General features: G+C 44.3%; 2 protein-coding genes across 16 annotated transcripts in view; one reads left to right on the top strand and one right to left on the bottom strand.

Annotated features, from left to right (window-relative positions):
* Nucleotides 1-6,554, top strand: part of KCNT1 (potassium sodium-activated channel subfamily T member 1) — a 73,210-nt gene extending 66,656 nt beyond the window's left edge. For 9 of the 13 annotated variants that reach the window (XM_051636686.1, XM_051636681.1, XM_051636687.1 and 6 more), the window contains 3 exons: nt 213-275; nt 2,904-2,988; nt 3,407-5,407. In XM_051636686.1, the coding sequence (XP_051492646.1) occupies nt 213-275; nt 2,904-2,988; nt 3,407-3,527 (269 nt within the window). In that variant the 3' untranslated portion in view covers nt 3,528-5,407. Of the gene's footprint in view, nt 1-212; nt 2,602-2,903; nt 2,989-3,406; nt 5,408-5,597 lie in introns of those variants that run through there. The other 4 variants (XM_051636685.1, XM_051636680.1, XR_007891292.1 and 1 more) reach the window with 3 other exon arrangements.
* A 4,556-nt stretch (nt 6,555-11,110) lies between these two features.
* The window catches only part of CAMSAP1 (calmodulin regulated spectrin associated protein 1), a 33,020-nt gene continuing 16,437 nt past the window's right edge, over nt 11,111-27,693 (bottom strand). For 2 of the 3 annotated variants that reach the window (XM_051636631.1, XM_051636632.1), the window contains exons 5-19: nt 27,492-27,572; nt 26,465-26,497; nt 22,515-22,656; nt 21,416-21,555; nt 21,220-21,316; nt 20,637-20,808; nt 19,683-19,777; nt 18,830-18,914; nt 16,099-18,535; nt 15,335-15,471; nt 15,038-15,246; nt 14,849-14,951; nt 14,361-14,476; nt 13,997-14,115; nt 11,111-13,282 (exon numbers count right to left, since the gene is read on the bottom strand). In XM_051636631.1, the coding sequence (XP_051492591.1) occupies nt 12,980-13,282; nt 13,997-14,115; nt 14,361-14,476; nt 14,849-14,951; nt 15,038-15,246; nt 15,335-15,471; nt 16,099-18,535; nt 18,830-18,914; nt 19,683-19,777; nt 20,637-20,808; nt 21,220-21,316; nt 21,416-21,555; nt 22,515-22,656; nt 26,465-26,497; nt 27,492-27,572 (4,269 nt within the window). In that variant the 3' untranslated portion in view covers nt 11,111-12,979. The remainder of the gene's footprint in view (nt 13,283-13,996; nt 14,116-14,360; nt 14,477-14,848; nt 14,952-15,037; nt 15,247-15,334; nt 15,472-16,098; nt 18,536-18,829; nt 18,915-19,682; nt 19,778-20,636; nt 20,809-21,219; nt 21,317-21,415; nt 21,556-22,514; nt 22,657-26,464; nt 26,498-27,491; nt 27,573-27,693) is intronic. The other variant, XM_051636633.1, reaches the window with a different exon arrangement.

Genomic DNA, 27,693 nt, shown 5'->3' with positions numbered 1-27,693 from the left:
GCGTTGTCACCGTGTGTCACCATCAGTGTCTAGACACCCGTGGTGTTTTGGAGGAACACGTTGCTCTGCCTTCTCCCCCCTTTTTCCTTTTCCTTTTGCTCATTTTATCGCTGCAGTGCAGGAGCTCGTCTCTGATATTTGCCGAACCATGGCTTGCTGACCTCTCTCTCTCTCTCTGTTTATGTCTGTGCCTTTCCCTGTATGTTCTGTAGAGGATGTAGCAAATTTAACAGCCAGTGATGTGATGAATCGGGTAAACCTGGGATATTTGCAAGGTAATTCCCTCTCCCTGGGAGTCCCGCGTGACTCACGGCGTGCAGCGCACAACAAGATCATGCCAGCTGAGCCCAATCCACCCCCTTGCCGGTTTTCACCTTAGACACCTGGAGCCTTTCAAGCACCAATTTGTTGGGTGGTGTTGGAAAACAAAAGAGCATCCTGCAGCCAAAGGCAGGGCCCTGCAAAGTCGTGGAGATCAAAACCTCAGGGATCCTTGTTCTAGCTGAATTCTTACAGGGAAGTCGCAGCCCTGGTGTTAAAATCTCCTTCCTTTGCTTTTGCAAGTTGTTTTTGGCCTGTGAAGCCAGTGGCAATTTGAGGAGGGGGCTTGTGGGGGGTGGTGTGGTCTGTAGTGAGATGCTGGAGCTCCTGCACCAGCCCCTTTGCCTCTCGCCCTTCAGTGGCTCAGCCACAGCTCAGAGACAAGGCAGCGCTTGGAAAGCCCTTGGCAACCCTCGGGTTGTGTTCCTGGACAGGGCTGTAGCATCAGCAGAGCCTGTTTTCTAGCTGGGGAGGTCAGACAAGGTGCTGCTCGTGCTGTAGATGCTCTGGGGCACCTTGTTGGTGTCTATGGGAGCTTCAGGGTTGTTGCACCATTTGCAGAGGTGTAAAGTGCTCTGGAAAGGCCCCTTCTGACTGCAGCACCCCGGAGGTTACCACTAGCCCACCCTAGCTGTATTTTAGGCTTCACTAGCCCACGCTTAAGGTGAAAAGTTGGCATTTTCCTATGAACTGTGTTCTCCATCAGAGCAGCAGCCCCAGAGGGGCTCATGGAAGCCCCAGGCCAGCACAGTGTATTGCCAGATGGTCGGTGGGCACCGGGCAGAGCTCAGTCCCCACTGGTTTCTCATCCTCCTGCAGAGGAGCTGGGGCTGAGCCAGAGCCCCATGTCCTGCTGGAGAGAGGTCCAGCTCTATGATTGCACCCAGAGCCTGCAAAGGCAGGAAACCCCAGGGGTGACCATCCCACGAAGGTGACATCTCTGGGTGTGTGGGGATGGGAGCAGGAGCTCAGTGCTGACTCCTCTCCACCAAAACCAGTAACTTGATAACTTGCTGGAGGGTGCTGAGCCCTGCGCTGTGCCCCTGGGGACACTATGGCAATATACTTGGTGGGTTTAGCAATGCCTGGCTCAGCTGCATGGGGGGTCAGGAAAAGGTGCTTCCATGGAGCAGGGAAACCTGCCGCCAGCCAGGGTCCTCCCCACGTCCCTTGTCATGGCCAGCCCTGTGTCTCCTGTTGGGTCCCAGGGCCCGTGTATCCCCCAGCATTGCCCCCCCTGTCCCTGCCTCGCTGTAAGGCTGAGCACTGGGATGGCTGAAGCTCTGTGGTGGCTCCAGGGACTGGATGGTGCCTGGGGCTGGGCACGCTGGCACGGGTCAGGGGGCCCCTGGGGGGGGTCCCTGTCCTCCACCAGCCTCGGCATCTTCTGTGGCCTCAGAGGTGTTGGGGATGTGTCTGAGCAGCAAAGAGGGGCTTGTGTCCCCCTGCCAGCACCACTGCCTGTGGTCCTGATACTGTCCAGCCACAGGGATGCCCTGGGAGTGCCCTGACCAAGCAAAGGCAGCCGAGGGCAAGAGGGGAGGGGGCTGTCTGCACCCCTCTGCAGGGTGCCAGGCCAGGCAGCTGTGGTGGCTCAAGCCCCAGTTCAGAGGTGTCACCCACTCCTGAGGCCGCAGAGACCCCAAAGGGGTCTCATCCTGCCCACCCAGGGGTCCTGGGGCCATCGTGCACCAGCAGGAGAGGCATCCCGGTGAGAAGCCTTGCAGCGAGCTGCTGTCCTGCCGTGCTCATCACGCTGCCCCCTGTATCTGTCTGTCTGTCCATCCCCCCTCCATCCTGTCCATCTGCACCTGGTCCCTCAGGCTGTACATGGTGTTATTTGTCGCAGCCCCCACCCCTCCCTGGCCGCCCGCAGCCTCGCACCCCATCCATTTCACCCATGATCTTGTTCTCAGCTATTTCGGGAAGCACAGGGTCACACCCCCCCCTTTGCCACCTGCAGCACCTATGGGTGCAGTTCTTGGTGGCCTCGAGCCCCCTGGGAGGTCACCAGGGTTCAGAGCTGTCCCTGAATGGTACCCATGGCTCTGAAACTACATGGAGGTGTTTTCCCTCGGGCTGGAGAAAGGAGCAACCCTTGAGCTAAATCCTGTTGCTGGATGATGCTGAATGAAGTCAACTCAAGAAGGGGAGAGGGGACAGAGCGCTTGAGTGGCCTGGGGATGGGGGGGATGTTTGGCTGCCCTGACCTGGCTGCAGTCGTTGTGCTGTACCTAACGTGGCAGGACTAACCTGTTCCCTTTTTTGCACTGAACCCAGGTAAGACACCTTTTTTTTTTTCTTTTTTTTTTTGAGGGGTAGAGGGGATTTGGAAGGGTTAGGTCTGCCCTGGGCTGGGCTGTGGGGGGGGGGAGCAGCAGGGGAGGCATGGAGGGAGGTGGCAGCAACACTCTGTGTGCTCTGCTGGTGGCCTCCCCCAGGGCAGGGACCCATTTCCTCGGGGATGAGCTGTGACCCCTTGGAGCCAAGTGCTGGGGACGCTGCAGTGGGGCTGTGGGGACAAGGGCCTCTGGAGTGTCCCTCGGGGTGTCCCTCACCAGCCCTTTCCCCTCCTCTCGCAGATGAGATGAATGACCACCAGAACACCTTGTCCTACGTCCTCATCAATCCCCCCCCGGACACACGGCTGGAGCTCAACGACATCGTGTAGGTTCTGCTCCCACCCCCTGCACCCCCGGGCTGGGCATCCCCCAGGATGGGGCTCTCCCTGTGCCCCCAGACCTGCCCCCCACCATGTCCTGCCCATGTCACGTTGCTTTCCATGATCTCTCATGATGATGTGTGTTTTTTTGCTCCCTCCCTGTGTTCCTGAGCAGTGCCCAAGCCACCCCCCACCCAAAGCCCCCGCTTTGCTCATCACTGCTCTCAGCAGCAGTGCCGAGTTTTACCCTTGGCTTTTACCAGGGGAAATAATCATCATTGCTTTGACCAGCTCCGTGGAGCATCCCCACATGTCCCGACCCCAAAGATGGGCCAGACCCCAGTTCAGGGTTTTCCCAGCTCCCTCCTGCCACGGAGAACCCAGGGGAGAATCCCAGCAGCACAGCCAGGCTCTGCCCCACAGGTACCTGATCCGCTCGGACCCGCTGGCCCACGTGGCCAACGACGGGCACAGCCGCAAGAGCAGCTGCAGCAACAAGCTGGGCCCCTGCAACCCCGAGACGCGCGACGAGACCCAGCTCTGAGCAGCCCCCGTGCCGGGGAGCACCGGAGGAGCCGCGGGGACGGGCACTGCCCCTGTGCTCAGCACCCCCTGTGCCCGGCGCCCCGAGGATGGCGAGGCCCAGCCTGGCGGGAGGGACCCCCGCGGCCCCCGGAGGGACGGGACAGCCGGACAGACCGACGGGCCGGGGGACGGACGCCTCGTGGCTTTTAACTTTTTATACCAATACCGCAACTAGTGAGACAGTCTTTGCTGGTGCTGGTGGGACGTGGCCGAGAGCCTGGCGAAGAGATGACCCGCCGTGAGCAAGAGGACGGCGTTTGGGGTTGTCCCCAGGTGACGCAGGTCGATGCAGTTGGTGGGGCTTGTCAATACAAGTCAAAACTGCACTGAAACCTGCCCAGGTATCCCCCGGGGCACCCAGACTTCTGCTCTTGCACCCATCTCATGTTCTTCATCACCCCTTGGCGTTCTGCGATGGGCGTCGATGTGAGGAGCACTCAGAGCTGCGCTGGGAGGTGGGGAAGGAGGCGGTGGCCATGGGCTGGAGGGGACGGATGGGACGGGGCACTGTGGCCCTCTCCAGAGCCATGGCAGGGGCTGTGCTGTCCCCAGGGGGTCTCAGCCGGGGGTGGGAAGCCGTGCCAGCCCTGCACAGTGCCAATGGCCTGGGTTTGTGTCCCCTGTGAGTTTGTCATTGCTGCTGCTGTTGGGGCTGCCTGGGGGGGACGTGGCGGTCACTGTGATGGGGGCAGGACAGGGGGCTGGCCAGGGACATGCACTGTTGGGTGTTGAGGGTCAGTGTCTTAGCTTAGCCCCTTCCTCTCCTTCCAGGGGCAGTTTGGGGTCCAGCACCCCCTTCATTTGCAGCCTGGACATGGCTCCCCCCCTTCACAAACCAGTGACACCGTTAGAGGCAGCGGGTTCTGCCACAGTCCCCCCACCAGGCAGCTCCAGCCATCCTTTGACTTTCAGCCCAGCAGCTTTGTCTGCAGCTGGAGCATCAGCCCAGCTCAGGGGGCTCAGGCTCCCCCCACAGCATCTCCCCTGCCCGACCCCAGAGACCTTCCCAGAGCAGAAATAAAAAGAGGTATTTGCCATCTATTCTTGCACACTTGACCTTGAAGTGTGAAGGTTTTATTTGGCTGCCAAATGAATAACCAAGATCACTTTATATACTTTTGCAGTCATACATTAAAACTTCAATAGGATTTATTTTTATTTTCTTTTTTAAAGCCAGTAAAGCACAAGGTTACCCTGCAACCCCCCCAGCCAGCCTGGCTTTGCTGCCAGCTGTAGGGTTCATTGCCATTCACAATTCATGCCCCATGATGCCCCAACGGAAGTTGTTTACAAAAAAAAACCAAAAAACCCCATCAAACCTATTTTAAAATTGCAGTTTTAAAGCTGCTGAGCTGTCCTGGGGCATCCCCATCCCACAGGGACACGCTGCCCATCCTGCCTGTCCTGTGGGAGAAGCAAGGATCAGCAAGAACCATGTGTAAGAGGAAGGAGGGTGCCAGGGTAGGACCTGTACCGAGACAGGCACCATCTGGGGGTGCTGAGGAAGATCCCGTGCCTGAAGGGGGTTTGGGGTTGGTCTTTTTTAATTTTTCTTTTAATTGTTTCTTTTTTTTCCTGATGTGCTGGCACGAGGAGGCCCTGAGTGACCTGCACCAGGAGAGACACTGCAGGTAAAAGCCATGAGCCCAGCAGCCCGACCCTTCAGCAGCACAAACCGAACTGTCTCTGATGTTGGTGTTTTATTTGGTTTTGTTTGGGGTTTGGTTTTTTTTTTGTTTCTTTGGGTTTTTTTTAAATTATGAATTCTTTATCTATTTGCTAAAGGCAGATTCATGTTTTATTTATTCCCAGTTGTAACCTAGCATGCCAAAAACAAAAAAAAATAAAAGAAAGCCAGGAAGTTCTTGCAGGCTAAGAAGTGAGCACAGGTGCAATACAAAAGCACATATTGTGGCTGTGTCACTAAAGCCTCAAGATACTCTGAGCGCTCCAGCAAAGCCTCATCAAGTGTTAATTAACGATGTAATTTCCTAGATTTTTAGACAGGTGATTTATTTTTCTTTTCCAGTCCCTGTTTGGCTTTCAAGGGAGAGTGGAACAAAGCAACATTGCAGGTTAGAAAAAAAAAACAGACTGTAGCACTGCAGGTCAGCATGTCAGGTGCCAAGTGTCACAGCTCCAAGTGTCACAGCCCAAGTGTCCAGAACAGCCAGCACGACGGGTCCTTGTGCAATGACACCAGGTGCTGTGACAAGAGCTCAACTTTGGGCACCTCTCCCTCTTCACTGGGCACTCTCAGTTCTTCCTTACCCTTTATTTGAGTAATTAACTCAAGAGGATCCCCACGTACCAAAAGAACAATACCTGGTTTGTGATACTATTAAAAAACACCCCTTGATATTCCTGTATTTTGAAAAAAAAAAATGCTTGTTTGTTTAATGTATAAATATATGTATTTAAAAGGAAAGTTCTGGGTATCAACCACCTGCGTTTTGCATACGTTCTTTCTATGGTGTAAATTTATAGCAGACTTTCTGAGGGGATGTTGGAATAAATCCTGTAGATACTTGCCTGTGGTCAATGCAAGTCTAAGAACAGACGTTTTAAGTTTTTTCTAATTCTTTAGGCTCAGTTGCTATACTAATGTAAAAACAAAGGTATTTTATTTTTATAATGGTCCTGGAAGCGTCGCTGCATCAAGACGAGGGGCTCCTGCTCACCAAAGGGCTGTCTTGGAGGGAGGACTTTCCCCTGGGGCCAACTTGGTACAACCCCTTCCTATGGGCAGGGGAAAAAAAAAACCTTACAATAAGCTTAGAAAAATAGGCTTTTCTGAAGGAAAAGTTGTATCCTAGAGCAGAGACATGAGAGGCCCTGGGCTGGGGGGACAGACACGAGGGCAGCTGCGAGATTTTCAGGGTTACAGCAAACGGCTCCATCCCATGGTACGTACCCACGAGTGGTTTCATCTGCTAAATATGGACTAAATCCATATATTCCCCATTAAAACCAAACATTCAAACAACTGTTAGCCTGTATTTATTTCCTTTTATACCCCTTCGTACTTCAGTCTATACAGAACTTGACATTTTTATTTCCCCCGAGTGCCAGACCCGTCAGCTCTCAGGGGCAGCTCCTGCATGGATTTTTATCAGCAACAGCAGCTCCAACTCCCCCCCCTTTCCCCTCTGAGACCTGATTTGGTGACATGTCCTGCTGGGATGCACTGCAGACAGCCAACTGGAGATGTTTTTGTACACTTACTGTGAAGATGCTTCACATTTCTGTAAAGACAAACCCAAATAAAAGAGCTGCATGCAGCAACAGGGGAGCCTGCAGTCTGGTGGTTTTTTTTTTTTCTCTAGGAGCAAATTTTATTTTAAAACCCATGGCAAAATGTGCCTTAGGGGTTGGGAGATGTTGTTTCAAGTCATCTCTTCCAAAGCTGGGACACATGAAAGCTTCTTTTTTTAAAGTTTCAAAACTGTCATTTTTCAAAACTCTTTGTGCACGGGGCAAGGGGAGGTAAGATGTGCTGTGGGGGTGCAGTGAAACTGCAACTCTGACATTGGATTTAAAGGTCATTTCATTAATTAATTCTTCTTCTCTAGGAGTCAAAAAAAAAAAAAAAGCATTACATTGTGGAGCTATTTAAATGAATTTTGTTTTTTACTGGTGTGTATTTTCTTCTGCCTATAAACACTTAAAAGTTTGTCACTGACTCTTTGATTCACATCCCAAGATTTCCAGAAAATGAACCCATTTCCAGAGCACCCTGCACACACAGACAGATAGATGGTTGTTTTTTTTTTTACTTAGACATCAAATGTAAACAATGGGCAACTGGAGATGGTTTTTATTTGGCATTTTAAGAAAAGATTGGTAAAAAAATAATTTTAAAAAATTAATTACTTAAAATGTTATAAAAAATATTTTTAACTTATTTAAAGTCATACAAGAATAGTCACCTTAAATAGTGAAGACAACTGAAGGACACCAGATACCTTAAATAGTGAAGGTGTTTCTAGGATGAACATACATGCACAAGTAAGAAACTTGGAAGCCATCAGGTCATTTTGCTGTAAATTTACCCTGTGGCAGGAGCCACCTCCCTGTTAAAATTACAGCTTAAGTATTGTCTTTAAACAAAACCTAACTATACACAGAGAACAATTTCCTTCCAGTTTCCCAGCTCAGCTGAATGATAATGATTACAATCAAGAGAAGGTAACTTCAACAGCACCAGGACCAAGGTGCCCTGGTGTGACAGCCCTTCAGGCTGCAGAGCAGCCTCAGGTCACAGGATTTCTGCACCAGGGTTTCTGGTTCATTAGCTCCACCACTGAACCTGGTGGCTCTTTTCCAGTAGCTCTGCCCTTGCTCTAGCTGGTGCAAAAGGATGTGCTGCTACTGATGGGTCTTCCTAGTGGCCCTGTCCCCACATCCAACCTGGCAGTGCTCTTCATTCCTTACCTGGGCTTTGGATTTGGGTGCCCACAGGTCCCCCCGGCTGTGAGTTCTCCCTGAGCTCCATTTCCCAACAAAACCCAACCCTTCAGTGCCCTGATTTACCAGTTTGTGTCCTGCTGCTTGTGCCCTTGTCACCAGGTGCTGGTTCTCAGTTGCTGTCTCAGTGCCAAGGGGACATCAGTGCTGCTCTCAGCAGGAGGTTCCTCACCTGCCTGTGCAGCTTTTCATCTTGCTTCACCTTCCCCAGCAGCAGAAGCAGCAAAATAAGAGGAAAAAACACTGCAAAAATGAACCAAAAATTATTTAGAACTTTGCCCCAGTTGAGAAAAAATTGCTTTAACACTGAAAACTTCCTTTAGAAGAGAAAAATCTAGACCACTGAAATATACACTAGGAAGAAAAAGAGGCCAGTATTGATGTGTCTGGGTGGCAAAAAGCAAACCTAAACCATGATGGGCTTTTTATTTTACTGTAAATTCAATTTTTATGGCTATTGCCTGAAAGACACACACTCAAAATAACTGATTTTTCTTTGGTAAGATTTCCAGGTGATACCACAGCAATTCTGGAGGTTTCTGGGCTTCAAACTACTCTTTCAAGTGCCTCATTTGAATTTTAACAAACGCTGTATATTGCATATTTAACAGTCCCTGCTGCACACAGCAGTTTAAGAAGCTTTACCCAGAGCTTCCCCACCCCCCAGTACAATAAATATCTTCTCTCTGAACCAGGTCAGAAGGATGTATCAGAAGCCTGTGACAGTGCCAGGATGTAATTTGTAAGTAGATTTTTTTTCAGTGCAGACAAGCAAATAAAATTATTAATTTTGCCACAGGAACGTGCGTTCAGCCTCCACTGTGCACACCAGCATTCCATGGAAACGGGAATGAAGGTAGGTGCACAAAATACCAGAGCTGTTCCTGCTGTCACACAACCTGTGTTTTGAAAAGCAGGATTAGAAATCATGCACTGAACCTTCAAAGAAGCAAACCCCAGCAGGCAGCGTCACCCCGAGCCCAGCTGAAGGTCAGGAATGTCCCCCAGAGCCTGGAACACCCAGAGCCTTTCCAGGAAGGAAGCACTGGGCAGCTCTGAGGAACTAGAAGTTTCAAGTTAATTGCAAAATGTTAAAGACAACGTGGGCAAGATACTTACAGTTCTTGATGTACAAGTTCTTCCTGTAACCCTGGTATTTTTTTTCTCCTGATAATTTGTGTGAGACAAAGGATGAGAACCAAGCCTGTCAGATCCTTGTGCCAAAAAACAAGTCAAGATTCCTTGTTTCCTCCCCTTAGTTTCTGAAGCATATGGCAGAGGCAGATTAAACCTGCCTTTATCTTGTGACTGCTCACAATTCCCTGTGGAGAATCTCATGGGATGTGTCACATCCATGTTCCTTGGTTGCTGCAATGATGCATCAAAGCTAAAGCCACGATCACACTCCCCCTCCATCAAAATTTTAGGTGTCCCATAAAAGATGCAAAACACCAAAAAGTAAGATGAAGTAAACTTTTTCTCCCAATTTTAATACTCAGTTTTCATATATATTATTAAACAATAGAACATCTGATCAATATGAGCACAAGAATTTCATTTTTTTTTGCTTCAGTGTGTCAAAAGATGTATTTTAGACATCTAAAAATATACTCAGGTGGATCACGTGAGTATCTCAATTTCAAACTGTCCTGAAGAAGGTGATGTTCAAGTTTCTACTTCTCAGGAGAACACACCAACCACTTCACAAATTTCTCCAGCTCTGCCTGTGTAACACAGCAGTAAAAACAGGTACAAAATCAGGCTCTCAAAGATCTTTGTCACTTTCTGGAGTGGGGTCCTGCAAGTGTCACAGCAGAAAGAGCCTCACCTGAAGTTGGTCCGTTGGGCACCTGAACCACAGAACCTGCTCACACCAGATCCATCACCACTCTCAGCTCCGGGAGATTAATTACATTCCTGACCCTCATCAAGGGAAAGCTATTTCATTGGATAAGCATCACAAGAATAACAGCTTAATGCACACCCAGAAAGACCAGTTACAGGAATGTAGGATGGAAGAACCCCAGGAGTGACCCTGCTGCCAGGGGCACATCAGGTACCAACCCCAGGGTCAGGTGGTTCCCAGCCAAGGTGACACACCTTGTTTGCTGCTGGATTTAAAAAAAAAATAAAAGAGGGGGTTCTGCATGTCCTGACATGGCCTCTAGTGACCAGCTCTGACTTGTGGGGGAAAAAAGCAGAAAGAATGGAAAATTGTAGCCATGAGAACTCATTCCTGTTACTTCACACTTCGGCCCTACTAAGTGGGAACTCCCAGAGATGAGCAGTTTCTACACTTACCCCTTAGTCTAGTGGGGAGAAAAGTCAGATTCTTCTTTGCACACTCAACCATTCCAGCAGCCCAGCATGTTGTGCTGAACTGTACTAAAGCTTCCAAGCCACAGTGTTTTCAAAACCCAGATTATTCTTGCTTGGACTCCTAACTCCAGTAGAGAGCACAAAATGCAACAAGGACACATTAAGTACAAATGCAAACAGCACGTGAGCACACAGACTGATGGATGGAAGTTTTAGAAAAAGAAATTGCACTGAAAAGCACTTTAAAGATGTACATTCTTGTATTTACTATATGTAAGAAACTAGTAAGAACTTGAGAGAGGTCCAAGACTCCTGCACTGCTCTGGGTGGGAAAGGACTCCCCCAGCTCAGAGCGAGCCCAGCGGGAACGTGGGGCCCATTGCCAGCGAGAGCTGCAAAAGGCTCCCAGACTCTTGGGCACAAGCACATCTGCAGAAAACTCAGTGCTAAAAAAAACAAAACTACTTGTTTTCAGACAGTGCTTACAGCTTATTTCCCTTCCATGGTCAGCAGGAGAATCTGCTACTATAGCTGTTCCTGAAGGTCCTACTCCTTCCTCCTGCCCAAACCCCAGGAAGCACAAGAACCTGTTCTAGACAAAGCCAGTTCCACTTGCTGTGACACAGCAAAGTGGGAACAACTCCAGATCCAGCTCTAAGAGCACAACTAAACACAGAATAGCACATCTTTAAAGTGTTATTAGTTGAGGGGGATGAAGCGTCACAACAACAAAGGTACACGTGAAATAAAAAGGAAATCAGTTAATGATTTTTATTAAATTTCAGTGTTTCGTAAAATAAATATGGTATATAATATCAAACAGTGAGAAACAAAGCACAAGCATGAAAAGCATGGTAACAAAAGTTACACTCATTATGGTGTTTAATACTTAGCACTTTAGAAACCATAAAGCCTTTCATTATTTACAAGCAGCTAAACTATCTAACATCATTTACAAAGTTGCAGCAGCCTAGTCAGGGAGTACTGGGAGGGGGAAAAAACTGGAGACAGCAATGGAAGACCTTCACTTTGCTCTGTCTAGTCAGCACTTTATTATGTACCCTATTCCCCCTTTATGTACATAACTCTCTGTAACTTCCATTATTCTCCAAGTCTAGTAATTACACTGTACTATAGTTGAGAGCTGAGTTCATCTCTAGGATGGGGTAGTGCCTTTTGCACTTAAGAAATACATATTCAAGTAACACTTCAAATAAAAGTAAACATGTGCAAACCAAAGCTGTAAGCCTACATGACCCTCAGGGAGTAGTGCCAAACCAGACCTAGCAGATTAAATTAGGCATTAGCTACAGAAACCTCCTCAGGAATCCAGCCAGGCCCAAAACCAAGCAAGGGGAGTATTTAAAAAAATGGAACTGAACTGCAAATATACCCTGTTATCACAGACAAAAATTTAATCTGCTGAAACACAAAGACTTTTAAGGTCATAACTCAAGATTTAATATTTCAACATGAAAAGAAATCCAAGCCATTCGACTTATTTGGGCTTTTGAAACAAATGCAAATGTCTCTGTTTAAAAATTGCTTTTAAATGAGCAAAACAACTCAATATATATTAATATATCACCCAAAATAAAAAACATAACACACTCTTCATTTTAGAGCATGCTGCTCATTCAGAATAAAGACAGGACAAAGAAAGTAGAAGTACATTTCATGATGTAATAAAAACATTAAAATTTGTGATCATTAAGTGCACCGTTGTACAGGAGGAGCGTGCTCAGAGTGGAAATGTTCTATACCTACCAGAATCCACCTTTATTAAAGCAAACAGATCTTTAGGACACTACCTGAAACCGAAATCAGTAATAACTGTGCTCCATTCAGCTTCCTTCAGTTTCAGTCAGGCATATTCCAGCTAGTAGCACCTGTATGCCTCTTCATGATTGTATTCCAGAAATCTTTACATTTGTGAACTTTCTTTTTTTTAAAAAAATGACTGGCTTTTGCAATCCTTGCAATGTTTATCCTAAAGAGACTGCAAGGAAACTCTGTTCTGAGCAGCACAAGTTGGGGCTTTTTTCTTTTTTTTTTTCCAGAAATCTGAGAGCTGGACTTAGGTTGGCAGTAGATACAGTACAACAATGTGATGTATTAAACAGTTCCTCAAAAAAGTCTGAAAGGAAGATTTCCCTCAAGACTGTTTAAAAAAAACAAACCAAACCCAAACCACTTCACCCAAGATCTGTCCCATCCTTCTACCGACGTTTGGAGCTTGCCAACTTCCAGAATGAGAGGAAAAAGAAGGGCATGAGGCAGGGAGGAAACAGAACTGAATTATTCCCAATTTGTACCGATGAAAAGCTTCAAGTAAAAGGAAATCCTCTTGTTCAAGATCTTGCTACATGCACAGTCCCTCGTCAGTTGAAAGCCACAGTAGTTAGCATTGGGTGTAACAGCAGATTTCTCATTCATAAAAAAAAACCACAACACTGGCAACGTTCCTTCATCCTCAATAACTTGCATCCAGGGTTTCTGCTTAGAAGCTTCTTAAAAAAAGTTTATGGTTCTGCACATTTCATACCAAACTGGAGGAAAATGGTAAACACTTCTTCTTTTGATGCAACCCCAGCCAGCAACCTTCTTCTCCCCAGGAGCTCCGTGTCATTTCCGAGTCTGGTTCTTCTTTGGCACCGCGGGTCGCTTGGCTTGCCACAGGTGGTTGTGGATGGTGAGAGCATCCACACTGACTGACATGGTTTTGGCTGGAATCACATTAAACTGTTTTCTGTCCGAACTGTACTTATAAAGTTTGTCAATCATTTTCTTGGTGATGCTCTTTGGCCCTGTTCCAGTCAGCTTGTAGATTTCCTCCGTGTCAGGGTAGTAGCAGTAAAGTGCTCTGAACTGGCAGCCGGCGTCACGGAAGAGAATGATGTAGTGGTTGGCATCACATTTTTCTAGTTCCTGCAGTTAAAAAATAACCAAACATATAGACAGATTGTTCACAGGGAAAATTCTCACATTATGCAAAGTTTTATGCTTTCACATAGATCTAAACACTCAATCAGCAACTATGGTTTTCAGTCCTTCTGTAAACTTAGGGGCTGAACTCTTAATACAGAATCATGTTTTCCCCAAGTCCACAGAGTCATGGGAAGTGAAGGAGTCTCAGTACAAACACATTTTAGGAAATGGCATTCCCTACCAGGCATCAGTGGGGCTATGAACTGAGCATTCCAGGTACAGTTAATTGTGAGTGGATTCACAATTTACAGGCTGAGAGTTGGGGTGTTCAGCCTGGAGAAGAGAAGGCTCTGGGAAGACCCCAGAGCACCTTCCAGTGCCTGAAGGGGCTCCAGGAAAGCTGGGGAGGGACTTTTTAGCAGAGAGGGCAGTGATAGGACAAGGGGTAATGATTTTACACTGAAAAAGGATAGATTTAGGTTAGACATCTGGAAGAAATTCTCCACCATGAGGGCAGGAAGGCACTGGAACAGGTTGCCCAGGGAGGTTGTTGATGTCCAGTCCCTGGAGGTGTTCAAGGGCAGGTTGGATGAGGCTTGTGCAGCCTGGGCTGGTGGGAGGTGTCCCTGCTCATGGCAGGGAGGTTGGAACCTGATGATCTTTCAAGTCCGTTCCAACTTAACCATTCTATGAATTTTGTATGTTAATGTTTACCTCTAATATGGAATTCTTATGTGGTTCATTCACTTTTCCAGCAAGACAGCAATGAGATATGGCATTGTGAATAATAGGCTTGTTGGATTTGCTGCTAGGCTCCTTAAATAATTTTGGACCTAAAGAAGATAAACAAGTAAAAATTATTTGTCCTACATTTCTGAACAGAAAGATTTTTCATTCAAAATAAGAAAAAAAAAAAACAACCAACCCCTCAAATGTTTTTCTACAATAACTTTCTAGAGATTAAGCAGAAAATGAACCCTGACAACTTCTAAAAAATAACAAAGTGTAACATCAGATACAACACAGCTTTTTATGACATGCTATTCGTAACAAATGCTCAAACTAAAACCCAAGTCACCTGTGTATTCTGCCACTGAAGCAATAGAAGATGCTGTTGAAGCATTCTCCCAGTCTCTTTCTGTGTTTCTGCTGGGGTTCCTGCTCAGTATTGGTAAGGACTCCATTGATTCAACTCTGGCAGGGGGAATAAAAAGAAATTAATGCCAGGATTTGGGGTTTTTCCCCTCCAATCCTAAATAAATTCCCCAGTGTCTGACCCTGAATGGAACAAGCTATCATTCTTTTTCCTCCCCCAAACCAGTCAGATTCTCCCTGCTGGGTTATCAAAGCAAAATTCTATTATTCCTTTGGGAGAAAATAAAACAAAACAAAATTGCAAGTTTGTACAGAACACTGGAGCTGGCAGCTACATAAAACAGAAGATGAACTCACCAGTTACTGTTGTGCCTCTATGCCAGTGAACTGAAGCAAACAACACTGAATCCCAACATTATTTCATAACACAGTAAAAAATAAAAGAAATTCAAATTAAGCCTATCTTTTTACCTCTGAGATGGTGTGCCACCAGAGTGTACACTTTCAGGCTCAGTTGTTGCTGCTGAGGCCAAAGACAGACTGGAACCAGACTGAGCACTGCTCAAATTATCAGCTAGAAAACAAAAGAGAAACTGTGAAACACATTTTGCTAAAGCAGATTTACAGACTCAGTGAGAGCAAATGCATCCAAACCCTTACGTGTGGAAGAACACTTTGTCCCTGAATCACTGTAAGATTCTTCACGATGGACTGACTTTGGCCTGGGCTTTTTGGGCTTCGATTTGGGCTTTCCTAGCCCTTGCTCCTCCAAAATTTGCTGCTGTTTTTTCCTTAGATATTCTTGCTTGATCAGTTCTCTCCGAGCCTTCTCCTCCTCTTTCCGTATTCGGTCCTCCTCAGCTTTGCGACTGAAAAGCAAACACAAGGTTGCACTGAACACACAACGATTTTCCTCATCTTAAAGACAACAAGAAGTCTTCTCCTCCAGGTTATTACCGAGCTTCATCTCTTTTTAGCTCAACCTCAGCCTCCAGCTGCTGTTTCCGAAGCCGAGCCTCCTCGGCCTTGCGCTGCTGTTTCAGAAGAAACGCCGCACGTTTCTTGGCCAGCTCATCCTCTGCTTTCTGTTCATCCTGCAGAATCCATAGGGGGAGAGTTTTAAAGAGTAGAAGAAAAATATATTAAGCTGGACATCACAACATTGCTGAGGATTCCAGGGAGTTTTCAGGAAAAGCCATGCTTAAGCATCACAAAAAACCTTCTATATCTGGCAAGTACAAAGCAACGACCACGTGGGCCAGGACGGAGAGCACAAATAACCCCAGCACAGAGGTAACCTTTGAGGCAGTCACATTCATCATACTTTATAAAACCAGAAGTTCAATGAACCAAGATGCAGAGAGCCTAGCTCCGTTTTCTTGAAAGAGAAATGAAAAAAGGATTCATCACATCAGCACATTCAAGGTATTTATGATAATCATGGCTAAGCACAAATTAAGACACAAAATATTCCAACTCTGAACTTCACTAGAGGGAACAGACACTATTTCAAAAACACCCAACAATATAAGAAATACCACGGCACTAATAAACCAGCAGCCCTTTTTCTCCACAGCAATTCTTTTCCAATGCAGTTTTTTTAAAAATCACAACCAAAAGGACCTGTGTTCCAACAGAAGACTGAAAAATGAAGAGGATGAAACCAGCTCTAATGCTGGGCAAACGTGCAACAATGACCAAACACAGAAAAATGTATTTACCTTGAAGAAAAAACCCACACCAGACTTCTGATCACCTTCACTGATTATGTCTGTAGAGCTATCCTGGTTTTCAAGTTCTCCTTCATCTGGAGCTTTCAAGTCAGACAAGTCTACTTCAATGAGATTAACCTTGCTTCTCAGTGGCTCATCCACTGGGACATTTTCTTTTCCTGAGCCATCAGAAGAGTTCAACCCTGCTTCCTTGAAGCTGTTATTCACCTCTTTGCTCATTTCAGAAATAATATTTGCATCTTTGGAGGTGGAGAGAACTAGTGCCCGTTGATTGCTCTCATCATGAAGTCTATAGGTATCAAAGAAACCCTTTTCTTGAGAGCCATTTCCAAGATCAGGACTACTTTCCAGGCCAGTTTCTGTTGGTGTCTTTGACAAGCTGTTGGATGGAAATGGTCTCAAATGTGGTAAGTTTTCTAGATTTGGTGTTGGGGTTTTAACACGTGCTGAATTTTGTGGTTTGTCTTTAGTGACTTTCAGATCAGTTGGTCTTCCTGATCGAGGACTCCTTCCTTGACCAAAACGAGGTGGTTTACGAAGACTGTTCATTCCAGTTGGAGACAGAGGCTCAACAAAGTGAATTGATGGTTTTACCTTTTGGTCCTGAGAGTTACTTCTGGTTCCTGGTGATGGCACTGATGGAGATTTCATAAGTAGTTCCTGTTGCTGAGAAATCTTTAATATAGCCTGCTGAAGTGTACTGATTGTTTCGTTCAGTTTCTCAATAGAAAGATCACATTCATTTATATCCACTTCAGTAACATTGTCTTCTAGGAGGGCAACAGAAATAATTTTACTTTTTTCCAAATCATGTAGAGCAGCAGAGTCTTTTGGTTTATGTTGCTCAGCAAAAGCTAGGCTCTCCTGCAGCTTTACTTTTGTTACTTCTTGGGAATCATTAAGCATTTCTTCTTTCTCCTCCTCTTTCCCAAGAAACTCCTCAGATTTGGAACCCAAAGAAACTTCATCTAAGTCTTCACCATTGTGCCGAGAATATTCCTTTGCAAAATGCTCTGGTTTAAGAGGCTGTGGAACATCAGGAGATTTCCCCTTTTTAACCACATGCAAGAAAGCTGCCTTGCCCAGTTTTAGTCGCTGCCTTGCTGACAAGGCTTCCATCTTCTTCTTCTGAGCTTCTATCGCCCTTCGCTTCTCTTCCAACTGCATATGAAGTTGGACCAGTTCAGAAGCTAGAAGATTCACATTGTCTTTATTTTGTCTGTTGGGGCTTTGTTCTCGCTTCTGTTTCCATGTGGTCAGAGGTGCTGGGCAACTTTCTGACCCATCTGGTGTGGTCTTTTGTGAACTACTAGTGCTGGACTTTGTTTCATAGCTATTAAGTCTCTGAAGCTTTCGTTCTGCAAAGTTGGTCATTCGGACGCTCCCACTGGTCATGGACACACTGCTGACTTGGGAAATGGTACTGAGACATGGGCTGGAACGTCCACTAGCATCGTCCTTATCTTCATGTTCCTTCACCTTCATATCTTCTTGCAGTTTTGCAGATTCTTCTTCACCAATGTACTTAGTGACTACAGGATGGTCATCTATGACCACCAAATCCTGTTCAGCATCTTCTATGTCAAGGAGATCTGAATCAGAGTCCTGTCTCACCATAGTCCACATAGTGTCTGGGACATGAGAATTGAGACTTTTCACATAACTTATGTTGACTTTACTTGCTATGTCATCATCAGATTTAGCAGCATGAAGAAAAAATCCTCCGGTGGAGAGCTCCTGAGTGGAAGGATCCACACTGCTACAAGCCAAAGGTCTGGAAGCTTCTAAACTTGCCTCCACCAGTGCCACCGAATCTGCAGTTCCAGGATCTGCAACAGGAGTGAAATCAGAACTAGAAATTGGAGTAAAAGTCCTATTGAGGTCATGCTCACCATGACTGCTGCTTGTTTTCTTGCGGATCAAAGACAAGTGTCCTTCATTTAATCTCTTTGTTACAAACCCCCTTTGTTTCCCCTCCCCACATTCATCCTCTTTGTTGATGATCTGTTTTTCCTTTGCTGGTTTTAGAATGGCAGGCATTAAAGGCTCCAAGTAAAAGCTGTCTGGTTTGCCTTCAGAAGGCTCACTGTTTGTTTTTGGAGACCATGCAGTTGCAACTATGCTGGGCACCCTGGCTGATGCACTCTGCAATTCAAGGTCACCACGGTTTGGCCTTTCTTCAGACCTGATGATTGCAATAAGCTCCTCATCTTCATCCTCGATGTCAACGTTGCTGAGCAAGCTCTTCCCGTTGGTTTTCACTGATGGAGGTTGGGGCTGGTTTTTTGGAGTCACATTAACAATGTTTGAAGCCAGACTGTCTTTGCTGATTGATCTAGCCAGACTGATGCTGTCACCAGACCCAGGGTCCACATCACTGCTGGCAGAATGATTAAGAGCAAATGGTGTTGGCTGTGACAGAGGCCTGGAAAAGATAAGAACAATCTACTGACACTTGAGCACAAAAAGTTACCTTTTGTTGAACTAAGGATCATGCTACAGACAGTTAAAATTCTTGCTCCCTTTGAAACATGTGTCCTGTGTCAGAAGTGACCAGCAACACTGAAGAGCAACTTCAGTTTTCAACAGTGCTTCCTAACAATCATGTTTCAAGTATTTTCAATTGCAACCCTAAAATCAGTCATCTATAAAAATGCACATGAAAAGAAACCAAAACGGAGCCTCTCTCAGTCCAGTTGTAAGGAAATGCAGCTGTTACCTGGGTTTCTTCTCTGGCCATGCAAGAACTGACCCTCGTGGCTGCCCATCAACACGAGTCAGAGAATTAGAGCGATGTCGCTGACCTGAAATATATTTTTAAGTTGTTAACAGTTCAGAAATGGTCTTTAAAACTAGTACTTTTATTTTATTTAACAGCAAACATAATAAACTCTTTCACCAAGAGATGGCAGCAGAAAATAGATTTGCTGAAATATTAACCAAAGGCAGAGTCAAAGCCTGAAAAAAATACAGTGAGAAGTGACCACAAACATATCTGGCTTTTGGATTTCCAAACATGAAACTGTCCCATCTGCTTTCCCTGTCTGCTTGCATGATGTTAGAACCTAAGCAGCTGAACCATTTGGTTGGTACCTTAGGTGTTAAAACAAAAAAAATTCTGAGCCTCTCTGTGTAAGTATAAAAGCCAAGTTTTCAGTTACTAAACAAATGTTTAGGCAAAAGATGCCAAGGATCAGAGTGAGTTTTGCCATCCTGGATGACAATCTTGCTTCCTAAGACTTTTGCCAGTCTTACGAACATTTGACAAGTGGCTTTTTCCTTTCTTGTCAACAAATTGACATGACTAGTCTTAATTTCTTGCACTACTTCTGAGAAATAAGCTCATTTGTGAGAGAGAAAAAGTATTTAAAAATTCGATAACTTCCTAAAAAGTTCTTTAAAATCTTTCAATGCAAAGAAGATTTACTCAGACTAAGCACACCTTGAACTTGACCAACTGCAGGGTAATTCAATGTTAGATCATTCACGTATACGAGCTTACATTTTCATTCATTATTGTACTGACACTGTTTGTCACTGCCTGTGGAAATGCAACTTCCAGGCAGACTTACCAGGGCTGTCTTCTCCCTGTAAAGATTTTTGTTGCTTTTGTCTCAAAGGGAGCAGGGGATGGGAAGGGCTGAAGGCAGGGCTTCCTCCTTTGCCACTAATTCAGAAAAGGAAAAATTCATTACTATAAGAACTTTTTTCCTATAATGAAAGAAATTATATGTTACACTGGTAATAGTGACCCCGTCCTCTTTAAAACACAATGATACAGCATTAATTTTAATGTTAAGGGAGTTATTTTAATAGAATAAAAGGTCTTCACATGCAACATTACAAAAGTAAACCTATTACCTGAAATCAATCTGTTTAGGTTTCTAAATACAGCAGATTTAAAATGTGGCTTGTGTAAATAGTGCATTAGAGACAAAGGAAAGGCTGAAGTAACTCAGTGGTGACCAGCAAGATTAGACCAGCTGAAAGACCTTGTCATGAACCCTCTTGTACATTAGATCCTATCCAGGTTTGGGTTTGAAACAGCATTTATAGAATATGGCCAGTAAAGATGAGCTGCTTCAACAAGTTTTCATGTTTCATTTTTATCAAAATCAAAGCAGACTAACTTCTATCACACAGTGGTGACATTAACTGGTGGGGATTATTGGCACTTGTCAAACAAAGATCAAACATAACAGTGGGAAGTGTTTCTCTGAACTTGGGAGCTGAGAGTATTTTAGAGACTGGCTGCACACAGCTCCAATGCACTAGTGTGAGGCTGCTGAGACACTGGAACTGGCTGCCCAGGGAAGCTGTGGATGCCCCCTTCCTGGAAGTGTTCAAGGGCAGACTGGATGGAGCAATCTGGTGTCCCTGCCCATGCAGGGGGGTTGGAACTGGATGATGTTTAAGGTCCCTTCCAACTCAAACATTCTATGATATGACTAAATCAGAACATTTAGTAGCAGAAATTCCAGATGGAAGCATAAATTGAAGATTAAACAACATGCAAAGAGACTTACAGGTAGTCAGGCTCCTCGGGGTGCAGGTAGTACCTGCTGCAAGCTTCTGCCTGAGCAGAGGGCTGCAGGTCTGCAGGACTGGTGCTAGCAGGGCTGGCCATGAAACTGCGCTTGGTGGCGTTGGAGATGGGGACAGGGGGGCGGCTGCTCTTGTGCTGCAGCGCGGCTTTCACTGCGGGGGCAGAGCGTTAGTGCCACTTACTGCCCCGGGAAGGGTGGAAACAGCAGAGCTTTGCAGACTGCAGCACATCAGAATGGAAACTTTACAACACAACACTAGAATGAAACCTTAACTACTGGTGTTTATTTAAAATGTGTATCTTATAGTGACCTTAACGGAAAGAACATTCCAAGTAAATAACCAGTGGTTACAGGGAAAAGATCACCTATCTCATTCCAAAACTTCCAACTCAAGTGGATCCAGGACTAACTCTCCTCCCATTTTTACTGCCTTCAAAGATCCCCACCAAGCACAAAGCTTGGGTAAAGAGAAAATTCCAAAGGAAACACCAACTGTGCAATAGTTTCATTGCAATGTATTTTGCAAATAACATTTTAACATTTATCAAGAGTTAAAACTTACCATCCTTTATTTCCTGAATATCTCTGGGCTGCACAAAGTCTGGTTTGACATTCTCAAACCACCAGAAGAGCTCCGCAATGAATACCATGACATTAGGCTACAACAGAAAGAAAGCAAAGCCACACCTCAGAGTAACAAAACACGTATGCTTTATCCACATTTTATTGAAAAATATATCCTTCATTACATCTCTTACCTTTAAGACCAAAGGAGCATATAACATGTCCTCCAATGTGAGGTAAAAGCATTTGTTTAGATACTCGTTTGAGAATTCTCTCAAAAGCTGAATGTTGTAGAGGCTGTCTGCAATTGATGTTACCTCCTTCAAACAAATGTCTAGGAAAGTGAGAGAAATGAGTAGGTTACAACCCTATTCCAGTTTATCAACCTTCCATCCACAACTAACAGAACCGCTACAAACAGGAACTTCACAGCCTCCCTCTGCACCATCAGTTAATATTTATTGGCTAACAGTGCCATTTCTCTGCCTGTTAAACACAGAGGGTTTAACAGGCAGGTAGGAAAAGGAGGAAGAAAACCACAAATAAAACAGTGTTAATGTTGCATTCATTTTAGAATCCATATAGGATTCTGTCAATCCCAGGCACAGAAAAGGAAAGTAGGATACAAAGAACACTCATAATAACAAAATACAAAAGCAATTAGAAGACATCTTGATTTGCAAATAACAAAAGGTTATTCAGTGCTGCTTCCTTCTGAAAACATTCAGGAGCTCTGCAAGGTACAACATATCTGAGACTTTGAAAACCACAACAAAATGTTGATTTAAAGAAGTTAAATGCAACAAGGACATTTAATTACTAGGAAAAACATTTTCTGAGGAAGAGAACTCACATTTGCAATGCTAAAGAGTAACAATTGCTGAAGACTGGAAGAAACTATTTTAAAATCTAGATTTTAAATTAGATACACCTACAGAGGAACATGAGAATCATGAGCTAACAGTAGTGGACATGTATTCCTTTTTTATGTGCTACTGAAACCCAGCTCACACACTTGAACAAAGAAAGCTGTATCATCTAGGTCTAGAAAAGGAAGGACTATTTTGTAGCTCATAACATACAGAGCAGATCAAAACAGTAAGTAAAAAAACAAAATCAAAGAGAGGTTACTCTTTAAATACACTGATGTAGATTCCATGTGACCTGGCCCTGACTTGCTGCAGCCCACTGCCCAGATGTGTTGCATTTTTATTTGATAATGCATTTGTAGTTCAACTTTCAAAGACTAATTAAATTATTTTATATTTATATTTAGGACATTTTATTACATACCATCTAGTTTCATTTGCTCCGGACAATAATAGTGTATCACAGCTAGAAGAGCAGCACCATCACTACCATCCTTCATCAAATCTTCAAGCAAGGGAAAGTAAGGTAACTGCCTGCTTGAAAGATGGTCTCTGCGGTAACGCACCTAACAAAAGGAAACAAGGGTTCAGATGATGGGCAACAAAAAGCAAAGGGAAAAAAAATAGGCATATTTGTTAAGCACTGACAACTCTTTACGGTGGATCTTTTATAGCATTCTGCTTTTATTCAAAAACACTTCACAAAGCACAAGGTTGTGCTTTTCTCTCAGTGGAAGCCAATTCTGAGGAATCTAATGCTCCTCGTATCTGGAAGCAACCTGTGCTGCTGAATCCCTAGCTTCAGTCACAATTTTAACTTATTATAAGCAATTTAAGTTAAAATCCTTCCATACAGATGCAAGAATGCAGCAGATCCAAAGAAAGAGATAACTACATGAAAATGCATAAAGCTTGGGAAAAACAAAACACAGCAAAAAAGAACTGAGATGAGCTGGTGAGTTCTCATACGTTACCGACATCCAGAGACAGCAAAGTTCTCTCAGAGAGATTCAGAACATCATGTGTCTGGCAAGCCAGTTCACAACAGTAATGCCATGCAAAAGAAAAAAACATGGCCTTTCCAAAAATAGTCAGCAAGAGGAGCAGCTAGGCCTCTTAAATCAACAGCAAAACTCTCCCCGGCTTCAGTAGAGATCAATATCAAACTCTTCTGCAAACCATCTCTGAGCCCTCACACAATTCAGAGCACAGCTGAAGAGCAGCCAGAGCCAGGCAACCAAAGAACAAATCTTGGCATTGCTTCTTGCAGTTTTTGCAAGACAAGTTGTAGTGTTGATATTTACTAAGCAGCCCCATGCCAGCTAGACTGGAAGGTGGGATCCAGGTTTGAGCAGCGAAGTGGTGGGGCAAGCGGAAGGGCACTAGACTGCAGAAACACCTCTTGGGGCTGGAAAAGATTCCTTTGACACTTCAGGGAATTAACATCACTTAGCATCCAACTATCCTGGCTGATGTGCTGGCCTGACATGCATATACACAGAGGATGTATTTAATCATCACAGGAAAGCTGGATTTTACCAAGGCTATCCTATACTTTCCAAGACAACCTGGGAAAGGTCTCTGCACAAATGCACACTCATGTGTCAGCTGAGGATGGCACAGGCTGAGAAAAAAAATCTGTTCGAAGGAACAAAGAGCACTCATAATCAGAGCAGTAAGAACCTGTTTCATTTATTTATTTTGCACAAATATAGACATGCTATGTTAAGTTTCCCTAGCAAAGACAGCTAACTCTAAAAGCTAGGGAGCCTACAGGAAAGCTGGGGAGGGACTTTTTACAAGCACTTGTAGTGAGAGGACAAGGGGGAATGGATTAAAATTTGAAGAGCGGAGATTTAGGTCAGCCATTAGGAGGCAACTCTTCACTGTGAGGGTGGTGAGACCCTGGCCCAGGTTGCCCAGGGAAGCTGTGGCCGCCCCATCCCTGGAAGTGTTGAAGGGCAGGTTGGATGGAGCTTGGAGCAACCTGGGCTGGTGGGAGGTGTCCCTGCCCATGCAGGGAGGTTGGATCTAGATGATCATTAAGGTCCCTTCTAACCCAAACCATTCTATGATTCTATCTCTATATGCTAATGCTATTTTTTCTCTCCTTTTACTAGGTGCAAATGAATTATCTTCCCGAGCCTGGAGCGCTCCACAAACATGTAATGGAATGTGAATCATACTGTACCACACGAGCATACTCCACTGGTTCCAGCATGCAGTGCGATATGGCATGCATCAGATCAGGCTTACACAAAAAGAAACAGTGAGATATACCATGGTGATTATTCGAACAAGAAACAAATCAAATGCATTAGCAACATCCATTATGCACTGGAAATGCGGTCATTAAGCCTCATAAAACACGTATGGACACTAAGGTGAACTGGTTAGCTTAAAAGGCTCATAATTTCATCCACTTAGTCGAACTAAGCATATTAAAGGCAAACTTCAGAAATCTCCTCTTGAACTTTAATTCCTCCTGTATTTAAAGCAGATACACATATTTCCTTTTCAATAGGCTTAAATGGAATTTAAACCAACTACAGTCAATACTGAGAATCTGTAAGAGCTCCTCATTTATTTCTGCTTTGGTGAAAAACACACAAATTTATCACCAAGGAGGTTTTTTTATGGACTTAATTTAATTCCTTATTTTTTGCTCTACTATTACTCTCTTAATTCTCTTACACTCTAAGCAGAGTTCTGCGGTTTGTTTCCCCCCATGCATACAATGAATGACATTTGTATGCTTTAAAGTGCAGAAATGGGTGCTACTGAGAGAACTCTAGATAAAAAAAAAAAAGTCACAAAAGAAAAAAGAAATAGAGCAGTGACACAATGTGACAGCCACTATGGTGACATGAAAATCTGTCAGTAAACCAGTATAATCTGTGCACTACTGGACTAGTAGTGAGAGAAACTCTATTTACTCCTTCCTTCACCACCAGCAGCTTGGGCTGGTGGGAGGTGTCCCTGCCCATGCAGGGGGGTTGGAACTAGATGATCTTTAAGGTCCCTCCCAATGCAAACCATTCCACGATTCTATGACCTTGCTCAATGATAACCCTGCAAATCCATTCCATTCCCGTAGTTTCTTCTACTCTCACCCAGTTGTCTCTTTAAACAAAACATAAGCCTACTCAGCTTCCTCCCAGGGCTATCAGATGTTTGTCTCCAACCCAGAAGTGACCTGTAAGCACACTAGAAGGTAAGCGATAAGCACTAGGTCAACACTTCATTACTCACTGGCACAGGTCATTCCATGAGCTGGAAGGCAGGGCTCTGTCATTTTATTACCCTGCAGGTCCCTGCTCAGGTTTCCCATGTTTCAGATATTTATGGTTTTTCCTGTGGCCTATACATTTGGTTCCAACAAATAAAGAACTATGAGGCAGAGGAGTGGGACTGAGTTTTCTCTGTGGAAAGGCAGAGGTTGTAGGGAGAGGTGACTGCCTGGTCATGCCTGTCCTTTCCTAGTGCACTGATCTTTGGAACTGGCCACCAAGGCAACAGCTCTCATCTTGCCAGAGAGAAAATGGAAAACACCAAATCCAACAGGTGCAGGAGAAAGGCTATCGAGGCTAAGGAAAACAAATGAACAAAGAAAAATCTCTGCAAATTACAATAAAACCAGGAAACTCAACCAAAAGCAAACAGGCTTGTATACTAGAGGAACAAGTTATTATATTTTATTTATAGTGGAACTGATACTCTGTTTTCCAACTTTGCCTTAAAGGAAGTATTTTGTTCTGATATGTAAAATATTGCTTCTGTCTTTTCTCCCATCACACCAGCTTCAGTCTGATTAATTTACCACACAACTCCAGCAACTGCCAAAACAGGTCCAACCTGGCCTGTCTAATCTTCTAACCCATCTCAAGGCATAAGGCAGCTCTGATTTTGACAGCTGTACAGACCTGTGCCAGAGCACTGCACCAGCCTTCTTTAATGAGCTACAGCAAACATCTGGGTATCTTAACCAGGGATTCAAAGATGAAGCAACCATTTAAACTGACCAGCTTCTGTATCACCTTAGTGCTCTGATCAATTGCCTCCCATTTGCAACAAAACCAGCCAACATAACCATTTCAACTGTTGGTGATTTCTTAGTTTTTTGCTTCTACTCCACATCCCTCACTCCTGCACTGTGGAAACAATTCTGAAATGCTGTGAAGTGATTATGCTAAATGCTGTACAGTATGCAGAAATGGTGTCATGAAAACTAAGCCCGATGACCCAGAAGCTTATAGAGGTTTGTTTTTTTTCAAAGACCATCGAAGAAGCATTGCAATGGAAGCAAACACTCTGAAGATATTTAAAAAGCCATGATTCTGTGGATGACAACTGGTGTAAAAGTAGTTCACTTACAGGTACTAATTTCCAATACCATTTGGAAGGAGACTGCTCAGGAAGCAAGGAAAGGAATGTAGGAATAGGAAAGGAACATCAGCAATGCAAGTTAAAAGCAGTAATACTTAAATGCACTTCAGCAACAAACACTTTCATATTTTAGTGGGGTTGTAGTCTAGAAATTTAGATTTTAAAATACTGAAATGAGACCCAAAAGTCAATAGAGTCATATAGCTAAAGGCATCCTTCAGACCACACAACAACTTGTAAATTAATGAGCTCTTTAACCCCTTATCATTGAAGCCCTGTACAATCTATTTTATATAGAAAATACATAAAAAACCTTTGCCACTAAAATGAAAGTTAAACAATTGTTTCTTGTTCATATGTCACACTTTTATCCACTTTGCACAGCAATGCCAAATTGAAGAAACAACATATAAATTTTCTTAAGGCTTCATCAAATCATTAACTGGGAGCTCAGACAGCTGATACACATGATGCTTGAGAAAAATCTACTTTACATTCCCCAGACATGAAAGTGTACTTTATTTTGCAATGTTAGTGCATTGTGATACAATTCCAAGGGAAAAAGGTGGAAAAAACCTACAAGCACATACATAAAACATTTGAATGCCAAGAGTATGCTTGCTAGATAGAACCTGAACAAGCCTCTGAATATATATTAGACAATTAACCCATGCACAATAAATACGCCCCAAGAGCTTTCAAAATATATAATATATATTTTGTGCTGTGAAAGCAGAGTCATATTTACCCATGTAAAGTTGATACAAGTTATTTTAAGTTGAAACAAATTATTTTAGTCCAACTGAAACATAAAGGAAAGTCAGAAGATACCAGGTGGGCTTGACAGGAGAGGAAGGGCACGAATGACACAAAACAAACTGCATGCACAAAATCTCAGGAATTCTGGGGGCTGGATCCCTCACCTTTCTCTGACAAAGAAAATACTGAGATGTTTGTATTTAAATCCATTCATCAGCAATAAACAAAGTCACAAGTGAAGACAAATCTGTTTTACCTTTTGGTGCCCTGGACTTTCCATTAGTTGCTGTTTTAATTTAATCTCCTTTTCTGTTATTTCTCTCATTTTAAGGTTCACCTAAAAGGGCAAAGAATAGAAAAGACATTAAAATACATTTGCATATGTATTTCCACAAGTCAAGTTCTCTTTTTTAACCCCCTTACTTAATGGTCAATCCAGCCTACAAGTATAAAATTTA

This window comes from Apus apus, chromosome 19, assembly GCF_020740795.1.
Source record: "Apus apus isolate bApuApu2 chromosome 19, bApuApu2.pri.cur, whole genome shotgun sequence".
Taxonomy (NCBI): Eukaryota; Metazoa; Chordata; class Aves; order Apodiformes; family Apodidae; genus Apus; species Apus apus.
This window is presented reverse-complemented; position numbering and strand designations above follow the sequence as displayed.